General features: G+C 52.7%; 1 protein-coding gene across 1 annotated transcript; it reads left to right on the top strand.

The window, feature by feature from the left end:
• Positions 1-828: 828 nt before the first annotated feature.
• On the top strand, positions 829-1,541 carry IUM83_15854 (uncharacterized protein; the record flags this gene model as incomplete). The annotated part of the gene is made up of 2 exons (XM_067940696.1): positions 829-1,281; positions 1,470-1,541. 2 exons carry the CDS (start codon positions 829-831, stop codon positions 1,539-1,541), a joined length of 525 nt encoding a protein of 174 aa, XP_067790329.1.
• Positions 1,542-13,090: the final 11,549 nt, after the last annotated feature.

Genomic DNA, 13,090 nt, shown 5'->3' with positions numbered 1-13,090 from the left:
GGCTGGAGATCCCAAGAAGCGCTCGCACCGCTTTCTCCTAACCATTCTGTCGTCCCCGTAAATGAATTCGTGGCCGGTCTTAGTGGATCACCTTCGCTTTGGCCACCAGAGGCAGTTCATCCGACTGGATCACGGCTACCAGTTAGAATAACGCGCTGCCCTTCGTCTCCGATCGCGGTCTCTGTCAAGGTTCCCAGCGTACGTGATGGCCAGAACAATTTTGTGGAGCCCTGCCGGTCTCACATAGCAACGCAAGAGATGCTACAACAGAAGGGGACGCGAAAAATGCAAACTCTTTACAAGCAAGAGAAGCAAATAGCGCGGGAGATACAAGCGCATAACCAGCGAGATCTCGCAGAGTGGCAAAGCCGAACGCTGCATTTCCAGCCGTGTTCAGAGCTGGCAGTGCACCGGAAGCAACAGGAAAGCGATCCACAGCTACGCCATCGACGTACCCAGGTATCTGCGATTGTGCAGACACCGGGATATTCGCCTGAGAAGCAACGGAGTAAAGAATCGGGCGAACTGAAGGTGAAAAGATTCCTTCTTCGGTGGCGTTCGTTCGCTAGGTTACTAGATGCAATGCGACGCACACCCTGCCGGCGCCCAGTGCTGCAGGATATGGAGAAACTATTCGCTTTGGCTCGAGAACTGGGGGCTCTCAATGCTCTGGGCACTTGTATGCTTTCTCGCTCTCAGTTCACGCTCCTCGTGACGAGAGAATTCCCCTTATGTGATCTGAAACATATTAATCGCTTGTTCTCGTCGTATGACTGGGAGCTCCATGATTCAGTCGACGCTCGTGTGGTACTAGGAGCCATACGAGCCATGCGAGTTCAGCAGGGCGAGCCTGTGGAGCTCATTTGTGCTACACTACGAGACTTTGATGGCACAACTGATGTGAACGGCAAGAGCATTGCGGGTGATAAAGCTGTCGTATCAAATGGGAAGAGTCTGGTCAAGGCATTGTCGCTGTGTTGCTGCAGCGATTCGGAAGAGCAAGACATGGAGACCAGAGCAGAAATTATCTGGACCAAATCTCTTTCATGGCAGCGACAGATTTTATCGAGACGCCTGCATGGTGGTGCTGCCTACAACGTGTGGAAGACACGAAGAGCATGGAGCAGTGTTATCAGCACCGACGATGAAACGGCGAGCAACACAGGAGAACAGGAACAACAGGAGAAGAGTGATGACGATGGTAGGGACGGAGAAGATGAAGAGGACACGGTGGAGGAAATATCCGACCTTACTCGTCTTGTGAACGAATCTCGTGTGCCGGTACGGCGTATTCGGGCCGCGCTGAAGCGAGAACATGACACATTAACTCTCTTCACGCAGCAGCTACTAGAACGAAGGCATGAGTGTATGGTCGGCGCCACTACTCGATCACCTCGATGACATTTGAGTTAGAAGTTTCTTGTTTTACTGTTTCCCTTACTTATCACTCAATATGAATTCTACTTAAGCTAACGCTGTCCGGTCTTAATCCCACTGTGGCATATCGCATTGCTAAGATCCACCGTTTTCCCAAGTTCTAGCTCTTTAGGTGATAAGGAGCTAAAATCGAACAATGATTCCTGTGGTGGTTGACCCGCAAATGCCGTCAATGGTGGTGTTCTTCTTCATTAAACAAAGCGAACTGAAGGCGTGAAATTTTGGAAAGTCCCACAAAATTCAAACATCCTACAGCCATTAACGGGACACGCTCGGTAAAAGCGAATAGGCTGTCGTCTGAAGTGGTGAAAAATGTATCCTACGAAAAATAGCTGGTGGTGACGAAGAGCAGCACCAATGTCATCGGACCTACTATGATCCTTCCCCCAACAGCTTAACAAGCGTCAAGTACGGATGCATTTACCAAATGTCTCCATCCGTGATTCTTGTCGCGAATCTGCTCTTGGCGATTATATTCGGCGCGCCACAACTTCGGAGCGTCTTGATCGATTGTGCCAACTCGATTACCGGGGCGACGTTGCGCAGGAATGGCTGGGCCCTTTGAGCTGCGACCGAAGTCATCTACCGCTGGGTTGATCTTTGACTGAGTTGTTGCCATCCAAATAAAAGTGAGTGAGCCTTCTCGTCCTGAGTTTATTTTGCGCTCTCTAGTCGCGTCTACGTTTGAAATGCATGTCGATTGTGCCCAAATGCACCTTGACGCCAGGGTTTTTCTTTAGCGATAATCACGTTTTTCCCGTTGACAGCGGTGGTGGTGGCAGGAGGGGCTTAATAACTATTCATGTTTACCTAGCTTTGAGTAAATACTAGGCTTGTGTCACTGAAATCGGAAGGCATGTGGATTGGGATCGGATTGGGATCAAGGGCCCACCGTGTTTTAGTCTAGCATCAGCGATGATGAAGTATGTTCAGGAAGAAAATGGCAACCGCTTAGGCCACAGGCACAGCTGCTGCGACTGTATGACCTTGTTCGCTTGCGGCGTACCACGTACAGGACTTTGCGTGTGACAAACTACCTGTATTCGGGTCCATGCTCCAGCGCAGAATCAGTACGTTGAACGTCCGAAGAAGTTTTGGTGGGACAACTCGCGCGACCACAAGCAGCACGACTGAAGATGCTTGGTAAATATAGTTGCCACAGTACAGATACCCTGCCAGAAGTAGCGCCTCGACAGTGATGCACCGTTTGTCGTTGTACGTGGTGTAGATGATATCATCGCAATCATGGAACAGTTTTTTGAACGGACCGCCGATGCAGTTTTCTTCAAATGAGGTTAGCTGTTGCCCTCTCGAGGTGTCTAACTCTGGATTGAACAACTTTCCAGAGCTAACAACTCGAGAAACGCTCACGATTACTCGAGCCGAATCCACTTTACTGCTTGGGTGCGAATTCAGTGCATACCTTGCTGTGGAATTCACCTTGCTCGCAACTTTTGAAGCGACCAGTGCGGCACCCCCTACACCCAATGACGCAATTATGGCGATGACGGCCATGTTGACTGTGAACAAAATGCACGAATCGTTTAGACCGCAATATTTGGCATCGGATGTCGACGACTTGCGTAAGATTTTGGCGTTCTGTTGAATAATAAATGCGAGTGGTGTGTGCTGTATCTTCTTCAGCATTGCCACAGCGGCCGCCGTGATCACAATTTGCATGGCCTCCCATATCAGTCGAAAGTGCCGATCCAGTTGTTGATCCCCGGAGCGCGCTTTCAGTAAGTTGACAAACGAGTACGACAAGGCAAAGAAACTAAGCGCGAGGTTCGCGATCGATTCCATCGTCAACGTGCCCGTCGCGAGCCCAAGCCAATACAAATCCGAGTTGTACGTGAGATGATACGTGATTTGGGCAAGATAGATAACTTGCATGCGTCCATTCTGGCAGCGATACGCCCAAATCTGTGTAAGCAGCACGGAGCGTTTGTGCGACATCACCTGGTACAGACTGACCAAACCCATAGTCAACATCTGAGCTACCACTACGCCCGGTAGGACACTGACCCCGACGGTGTCAGCATAGCGCGTTCGCACGGTGTTGAGGTGGATTGATAAGCGATTCGCAGCTTCGGTGCTAACTGTGCTGATCAGTTCCCACTCCGTGTTGTAGTAGTTGCGAACACACACACCGCCAGTGCTGCACAGAGGCACATTCTCGGGAGCCTGCACCATCAGACCATACGTCTCCCAGTGTCTTGAGATTTCACACGAACTTTCAATGTAGATTCCGGTGGTGTTCACTTCGCGCACTCGACAACCGCCATAATACGCATGCATATAGGGCTCCAACACCGTGCTTGTGCCGTATTTCGTATTTGAGGCCGCCACCACACGGGAATGTCCAGGTAGACTGCTCGAGAAACTATAAGGGAATAGCTTCAGTACATTGGGCGCCAAAGCAAGAGCGTCTACGCCACCGGTTGCTTGTGCCAATCTCAACTCGACTGGGCTATCTTCGATCCCCACGTCTGGACGGCACTCGGTGTAGTCTGGATAGAAGTTGACAGTTGCAGCGGAAATCTTGCCAAACTCCGAAGTGCCCAGTGTCATCGGATAGTAGAATAGCCGCGTAATTTCCATCATACTCCAATTGGTCACACATTCGTCTGCGCGTTCGATGCCCAACTCGATCTCTCGAGTTGTTAGAGGAGAGCTACTGATGTTGAGCACCCTGATAACATCGGAAACTTCTTGAGTTGTCCCTGTCAATATGCTGGTGATGGCGCCCCAGTCATTGATTCCGCTTTGGCACAAAGCACCACTTTTGTCTAGCGACTCCCCGAGTGCGAGGGCTTCGGTACTCAACAAGTTCAAGTCATACAGCGACTCTGTGGGAGGCTTCCCCACAAGCGCTGAGAAGTTGGGGGTACTTAAGAGAGCGGTCGCGTTGAATAATGCGAATTTGAGCAGGCCAACCTTGCACGACCCAATGCAGTTGGTGCACCCTCCTGCCATCGACAAGTCTTGCTCCGTGAACGATAAAAAACTTTTTTCAAGCTTGATGAGGACGCTGGCGTCGGTTAGGTACTTGGACGTGGCGAACAACAGTAGCATCGCTAGGGGTCCTAGTACAATCCGCCCTGCGATAGCCAGACACGCCAAGACGACGGAGGGCTGGAACATACTCTTCCATTGGCGGTTCTTGCGTCGGAGAACCTCTTGGCGATAGTACGCTGCTGCCCAGTCTGGTCCATGGTCTTCATGCACTGAGCCTGTCATTTTCGTGACGAGATGAGAGGTCCTGCGTAGAATGTGTTGTGACTGTGGGCCCAACACTTTCTAGACCCGTTGCCAACTTTGTCAACATCACAGTTACCAAGTTGAAACTCCTACGCTGACCGACACCGACCTCGTCAACATGGATCATCATAATCGAGGAAAAGTACGAGATGGGGTTTCTCCCGTGGCGATCAATCCCATAAGTCAGTTGAATCGATTTGCCTTTTATGAACAACCTTCGGCACCGTTTAAAATTGGAGATGCGACCAAGAGGGAAGTTTGCTCGTCCTCTGACGACCTCGCTAAACATGCAATAGAAGTTTACTTTCGCCAAATTTAGTCATATTGATGTTCAGTTATGGAGGGATATGCGATCCCATCCGTGACCCAGCGCCAAACCGCTGGTGTGAGAAAACGTATCCTACGTAGCTATGATAATTCGACCCTTGTTACTTTGTCAGTAGGTAACAGAAACTGCTCAACTCGTCGTGTCAGTCCTCATCTTGCACGCTACATCACACTTGAAGCAGTTAATAAACGGCATCTTCCAAGCACGCGTTCGTAGTCGGTGCGTCGGCAGGAATCGAGTTGGCCATGGCCAAAGAGGTGGCACCACTCGTGGCCAAGCCCACACTCTGATCGCGTTCGTGTCCGGCAGATTTGCTGTCAACTATCCAGGACAGGAACCCAGATGTAGACGTGCTGGTTCAACGTATTATTACCACCAAACCAAACAGATACTGCTTCGTTCGTTCGGATGCAGACATCCTATATGAAAACATGGATAATTCGACTTTTATCCGCGAATCCAAGAAAAATAAGCCAACAAACAAAACGTTCCTACCCCACCACAGTCGAATCTACTACAAAACCACCTCCCGACCTTCGGAGTACGACATTATATACTTGTTAGGGCGGTGTATACTTGTTCGGGCGGTGATGCGTTCTACACCTCTCTCTACACTGCGCACAGCAGCACCACACACCGCACGTTTTAGAGGCAAAACATCATCGTGCTTCAAAAGAATTCATTTATTCGTTTTTTCGTTTGTTTGTTTGTATTGTGTTTTTCGTTTTTGAATTCAAAGCTCCATGCGCCAAGTCGGATGGAGACTGAAGAACCGGCCCGTGACGCGAGGAGGCTGACTGTAGTCGTAGTTGATTTTGGTGCCGACCACCTCCGATCGGACAACGATCGATCGTGACAGCAGCAGATGACGACGACTTAGCAGTAGTAGAGCCCGCCGAAAGACATGCCAAGACCGCAACTACCGCCGTACAGACCAGCACCGAACATGTTCCAGTAACCGAGCGGATAGGCCCAGCCAGGGTAGCCACCGCACATGAATCCGTAGCGGTAGGGGCCGTAGCCACCCCAGCCACCCCAGCCACCCCAGTTGCCCCAACCGCCGGAACCCCAGCCACCACCCATGCCCCAACCGTACTGCTCCTGCTTGTCTCCGTCATGCTTGTCGTTGACGCCTCCTTCTTTGACGGCAATTGCTGCTGCGGCACCGGCGGGCGGGTCGATCTTCTCGCTCGTGCCTGTGAGCGTGACGCCATCAGGCAATTCGGACGCTTGGAGCTTCTCGAGCGCTTCGGCGGCCGTCTTGACGGCAACAGGTTGCGCGGCGGCGGCAGGTTGGTCGGCGGCAGTGGCGACACCGAGGACGGCAAGCACGGCGACGACGAAGAGGCTGCACTTCATGGCTGTGGCTATGATTGTGACGCGATGCTGGGAAATGAGGTAGTTGTTCGTGGACCGATAGGTACTCGACTTGCTGTGTGGGAGGCGAGTCGCGTTGTGAATGCTTGTGAGTGCTTGCGAGCAGCCAGCGGTGATACATGCAGGGTCCGCTTCAATTAGTCCGCTTGTGGGCGATTTGTTGGGCAAAGTCTCTGAATCGGCAGGTCGACGATTGAAGTGGTGATTGACGCGCGCGGACGAGAAACGCTCGTTGACACACCAACTTTCTCTATCTCCCTCCCTCTCTTGGAGCGACTGACCGGATGCATTGTAGTTACACAGACATTTGGTGAGGTAAGCGATTATCCGCGGGTGTTGTGAAGTAAAACGCTCGCAAAAGCAAAAATCTGGCGAAATTACTTGGCGGGAAAATCTCAACCTACCACCAAACCAAACCGATACTGCCTCGTTCGTTCGGATACTGTCTCGTCCGTTCGGATGCAGACGTCCTATATGAAAACGTGGATAATTCGACTTTTATCCGCGAATCCAAGAAAAATAAGCCAACAAACAAAACGTTCCTACCCCACCACAGTCGAATCTACTACAAAACCACCTCCCGACCTTCGGAGTACGACATTATATACTTGTTAGGGCGGTGTATACTTGTTCGGGCGGTGATGCGTTCTACACCTCTCTCTACACTGCGCACTGCGCACAGCAGCACCACACACCGCACGTTTTAGAGGCAAAACATCATCGTGCTTCAAAAGAATTCATTTATTCGTTTTTTCGTTTGTTTGTTTGTTTTGTGTTTTTCGTTTTTGAATTCAAAGCTCCATGCGCCAAGTCGGATGGAGACTGAAGAACCGGCCCGTGACGCGAGGAGGCTGACTGTAGTCGTAGTTGATTTTGGTGCCGACCACCTCCGATCGGACAACGATCGATCGTGACAGCAGCAGATGACGACGACTTAGCAGTAGTAGAGCCCGCCGAAAGACATGCCAAGACCGCAACTACCGCCGTACAGACCAGCACCGAACATGTTCCAGTAACCGAGCGGATAGGCCCAGCCAGGGTAGCCACCGCACATGAATCCGTAGCGGTAGGGGCCGTAGCCACCCCAGCCACCCCAGCCACCCCAGTTGCCCCAACCGCCGGAACCCCAGCCACCACCCATGCCCCAACCGTACTGCTCCTGCTTGTCTCCGTCATGCTTGTCGCTGACGCCTCCTTCTTTGGCGGCAATTGCTGCTGCGGCACCGGCGGGCGGGTCGATCTTCTCGCTCGTGCCTGTGAGCGTGACGCCATCAGGCAATTCGGACGCTTGGAGCTTCTCGAGCGCTTCGGCGGCCGTCTTGACGGCAACAGGTTGCGCGGCGGCGGCAGGTTGGTCGGCGGCAGTGGCGACACCGAGGACGGCAAGCACGGCGACGACGAAGAGGCTGCACTTCATGGCTGTGGCTATGATTGTGACGCGATGCTGGGAAATGAGGTAGTTGTTCGTGGACCGATAGGTACTCGACTTGCTGTGTGGGAGGCGAGTCGCGTTGTGAATGCTTGTGAGTGCTTGCGAGCAGCCAGCGGTGATACATGCAGGGTCCGCTTCAATTAGTCCGCTTGTGGGCGATTTGTTGGGCAAAGTCTCTGAATCGGCAGGTCGACGATTGAAGTGGTGATTGACGCGCGCGGACGAGAAACGCTCGTTGACACACCAACTCTCTATCTCCCTCCCTCTTGGAGCGACTGACCGGATGCATTGTAGTTACACAGACATTTGGTGAGGTAAGCGATTATCCGCGGATGTTGTGAAGTAAAACGCTCGCAAAAGCAAAAATCTGGCGAAATTACTTGGCGGGAAAATCTCAACCTACCACCAAACCAAACCGATACTGCCTCGTTCGTTCGGATACTGTCTCGTCCGTTCGGATGCAGACGTCCTATATGAAAACGTGGATAATTCGACTTTATCCGCGAATCCAAGAAAAATAAGCCAACAAACAAAACGTTCCTACCCCACCACAGTCGAATCTACTACAAAACCACCTCCCGACCTTCGGAGTACGACATTATATACTTGTTAGGGCGGTGTATACTTGTTCGGGCGGTGATGCGTTCTACACCTCTCTACACTGCGCACAGCAGCACCACACACCGCACGTTTTAGAGGCAAAACATCATCGTGCTTCAAAAGAATTCATTTATTCGTTTTTTCGTTTGTTTGTTTGTTTTGTGTTTTCGTTTTGAATTCAAAGCTCCATGCGCCAAGTCGGATGGAGACTGAAGAACCGGCCCGTGACGCGAGGAGGCTGACTGTAGTCGTAGTTGATTTTGGTGCCGACCACCTCCGATCGGACAACGATCGATCGTGACAGCAGCAGATGACGACGACTTAGCAGTAGTAGAGCCCGCCGAAAGACATGCCAAGACCGCAACTACCGCCGTACAGACCAGCACCGAACATGTTCCAGTAACCGAGCGGATAGGCCCAGCCAGGGTAGCCACCGCACATGAATCCGTAGCGGTAGGGGCCGTAGCCACCCCAGCCACCCCAGCCACCCCAGTTGCCCCAACCGCCGGAACCCCAGCCACCACCCATGCCCCAACCGTACTGCTCCTGCTTGTCTCCGTCATGCTTGTCGCTGACGCCTCCTTCTTTGGCGGCAATTGCTGCTGCGGCACCGGCGGGCGGGTCGATCTTCTCGCTCGTGCCTGTGAGCGTGACGCCATCAGGCAATTCGGACGCTTGGAGCTTCTCGAGCGCTTCGGCGGCCGTCTTGACGGCAACAGGTTGCGCGGCGGCGGCAGGTTGGTCGGCGGCAGTGGCGACACCGAGGACGGCAAGCACGGCGACGACGAAGAGGCTGCACTTCATGGCTGTGGCTATGATTGTGACGCGATGCTGGGAAATGAGGTAGTTGTTCGTGGACCGATAGGTACTCGACTTGCTGTGTGGGAGGCGAGTCGCGTTGTGAATGCTTGTGAGTGCTTGCGAGCAGCCAGCGGTGATACATGCAGGGTCCGCTTCAATTAGTCCGCTTGTGGGCGATTTGTTGGGCAAAGTCTCTGAATCGGCAGGTCGACGATTGAAGTGGTGATTGACGCGCGCGGACGAGAAACGCTCGTTGACACACCAACTCTCTATCTCCTCCCTCTCTTGGAGCGACTGACCGGATGCATTGTAGTTACACAGACATTTGGTGAGGTAAGCGATTATCCGCGGATGTTGTGAAGTAAAACGCTCGCAAAAGCAAAAATCTGGCGAAATTACTTGGCGGGAAAATCTCAACCTACCACCAAACCAAACCGATACTGCCTCGTTCGTTCGGATACTGTCTCGTCCGTTCGGATGCAGACGTCCTATATGAAAACGTGGATAATTCGACTTTTATCCGCGAATCCAAGAAAAATAAGCCAACAAACAAAACGTTCCTACCCCACCACAGTCGAATCTACTACAAAACCACCTCCCGACCTTCGGAGTACGACATTATATACTTGTTAGGGCGGTGTATACTTGTTCGGGCGGTGATGCGTTCTACACCTCTCTCTACACTGCGCACTGCGCACAGCAGCACCACACACCGCACGTTTTAGAGGCAAAACATCATCGTGCTTCAAAAGAATTCATTTATTCGTTTTTTCGTTTGTTTGTTTGTTTTGTGTTTTTCGTTTTTGAATTCAAAGCTCCATGCGCCAAGTCGGATGGAGACTGAAGAACCGGCCCGTGACGCGAGGAGGCTGACTGTAGTCGTAGTTGATTTTGGTGCCGACCACCTCCGATCGGACAACGATCGATCGTGACAGCAGCAGATGACGACGACTTAGCAGTAGTAGAGCCCGCCGAAAGACATGCCAAGACCGCAACTACCGCCGTACAGACCAGCACCGAACATGTTCCAGTAACCGAGCGGATAGGCCCAGCCAGGGTAGCCACCGCACATGAATCCGTAGCGGTAGGGGCCGTAGCCACCCCAGCCACCCCAGCCACCCCAGTTGCCCCAACCGCCGGAACCCCAGCCACCACCCATGCCCCAACCGTACTGCTCCTGCTTGTCTCCGTCATGCTTGTCGCTGACGCCTCCTTCTTTGGCGGCAATTGCTGCTGCGGCACCGGCGGGCGGGTCGATCTTCTCGCTCGTGCCTGTGAGCGTGACGCCATCAGGCAATTCGGACGCTTGGAGCTTCTCGAGCGCTTCGGCGGCCGTCTTGACGGCAACAGGTTGCGCGGCGGCGGCAGGTTGGTCGGCGGCAGTGGCGACACCGAGGACGGCAAGCACGGCGACGACGAAGAGGCTGCACTTCATGGCTGTGGCTATGATTGTGACGCGATGCTGGGAAATGAGGTAGTTGTTCGTGGACCGATAGGTACTCGACTTGCTGTGTGGGAGGCGAGTCGCGTTGTGAATGCTTGTGAGTGCTTGCGAGCAGCCAGCGGTGATACATGCAGGGTCCGCTTCAATTAGTCCGCTTGTGGGCGATTTGTTGGGCAAAGTCTCTGAATCGGCAGGTCGACGATTGAAGTGGTGATTGACGCGCGCGGACGAGAAACGCTCGTTGACACACCAACTCTCTCTATCTCCCCTCCCTCTCTTGGAGCGACTGACCGGATGCATTGTAGTTACACAGACATTTGGTGAGGTAAGCGATTATCCGCGGATGTTGTGAAGTAAAACGCTCGCAAAAGCAAAAATCTGGCGAAATTACTTGGCGGGAAAATCTCAACCTACCACCAAACCAAACCGATACTGCCTCGTTCGTTCGGATACTGTCTCGTCCGTTCGGATGCAGACGTCCTATATGAAAACGTGGATAATTCGACTTTATCCGCGAATCCAAGAAAAATAAGCCAACAAACAAAACGTTCCTACCCCACCACAGTCGAATCTACTACAAAACCACCTCCCGACCTTCGGAGTACGACATTATATACTTGTTAGGGCGGTGTATACTTGTTCGGGCGGTGATGCGTTCTACACCTCTCTACACTGCGCACAGCAGCACCACACACCGCACGTTTTAGAGGCAAAACATCATCGTGCTTCAAAAGAATTCATTTATTCGTTTTTTCGTTTGTTTGTTTGTTTGTGTTTTTCGTTTTGAATTCAAAGCTCCATGCGCCAAGTCGGATGGAGACTGAAGAACCGGCCCGTGACGCGAGGAGGCTGACTGTAGTCGTAGTTGATTTTGGTGCCGACCACCTCCGATCGGACAACGATCGATCGTGACAGCAGCAGATGACGACGACTTAGCAGTAGTAGAGCCCGCCGAAAGACATGCCAAGACCGCAACTACCGCCGTACAGACCAGCACCGAACATGTTCCAGTAACCGAGCGGATAGGCCCAGCCAGGGTAGCCACCGCACATGAATCCGTAGCGGTAGGGGCCGTAGCCACCCCAGCCACCCCAGCCACCCCAGTTGCCCCAACCGCCGGAACCCCAGCCACCACCCATGCCCCAACCGTACTGCTCCTGCTTGTCTCCGTCATGCTTGTCGCTGACGCCTCCTTCTTTGGCGGCAATTGCTGCTGCGGCACCGGCGGGCGGGTCGATCTTCTCGCTCGTGCCTGTGAGCGTGACGCCATCAGGCAATTCGGACGCTTGGAGCTTCTCGAGCGCTTCGGCGGCCGTCTTGACGGCAACAGGTTGCGCGGCGGCGGCAGGTTGGTCGGCGGCAGTGGCGACACCGAGGACGGCAAGCACGGCGACGACGAAGAGGCTGCACTTCATGGCTGTGGCTATGATTGTGACGCGATGCTGGGAAATGAGGTAGTTGTTCGTGGACCGATAGGTACTCGACTTGCTGTGTGGGAGGCGAGTCGCGTTGTGAATGCTTGTGAGTGCTTGCGAGCAGCCAGCGGTGATACATGCAGGGTCCGCTTCAATTAGTCCGCTTGTGGGCGATTTGTTGGGCAAAGTCTCTGAATCGGCAGGTCGACGATTGAAGTGGTGATTGACGCGCGCGGACGAGAAACGCTCGTTGACACACCAACTCTCTATCTCCTCCCTCTCTTGGAGCGACTGACCGGATGCATTGTAGTTACACAGACATTTGGTGAGGTAAGCGATTATCCGCGGATGTTGTGAAGTAAAACGCTCGCAAAAGCAAAAATCTGGCGAAATTACTTGGCGGGAAAATCTCAACCTACCACCAAACCAAACCGATACTGCCTCGTTCGTTCGGATACTGTCTCGTCCGTTCGGATGCAGACGTCCTATATGAAAACGTGGATAATTCGACTTTATCCGCGAATCCAAGAAAAATAAGCCAACAAACAAAACGTTCCTACCCCACCACAGTCGAATCTACTACAAAACCACCTCCCGACCTTCGGAGTACGACATTATATACTTGTTAGGGCGGTGTATACTTGTTCGGGCGGTGATGCGTTCTACACCTCTCTACACTGCGCACAGCAGCACCACACACCGCACGTTTTAGAGGCAAAACATCATCGTGCTTCAAAAGAATTCATTTATTCGTTTTTTCGTTTGTTTGTTTGTTTTGTGTTTTCGTTTTGAATTCAAAGCTCCATGCGCCAAGTCGGATGGAGACTGAAGAACCGGCCCGTGACGCGAGGAGGCTGACTGTAGTCGTAGTTGATTTTGGTGCCGACCACCTCCGATCGGACAACGATCGATCGTGACAGCAGCAGATGACGACGACTTAGCAGTAGTAGAGCCCGCCGAAAGACATGCCAAGACCGCAACTACCGCCGTACAGA

The sequence above is a fragment of the Phytophthora cinnamomi genome (genome assembly GCF_018691715.1).
Source record: "Phytophthora cinnamomi strain GKB4 chromosome Unknown Contig47, whole genome shotgun sequence".
NCBI lineage: Eukaryota > Oomycota > Peronosporomycetes > Peronosporales > Peronosporaceae > Phytophthora > Phytophthora cinnamomi.
Note: the sequence above shows the minus strand (reverse complement) of the source record. Positions and strands in the feature narration are given on the sequence as shown.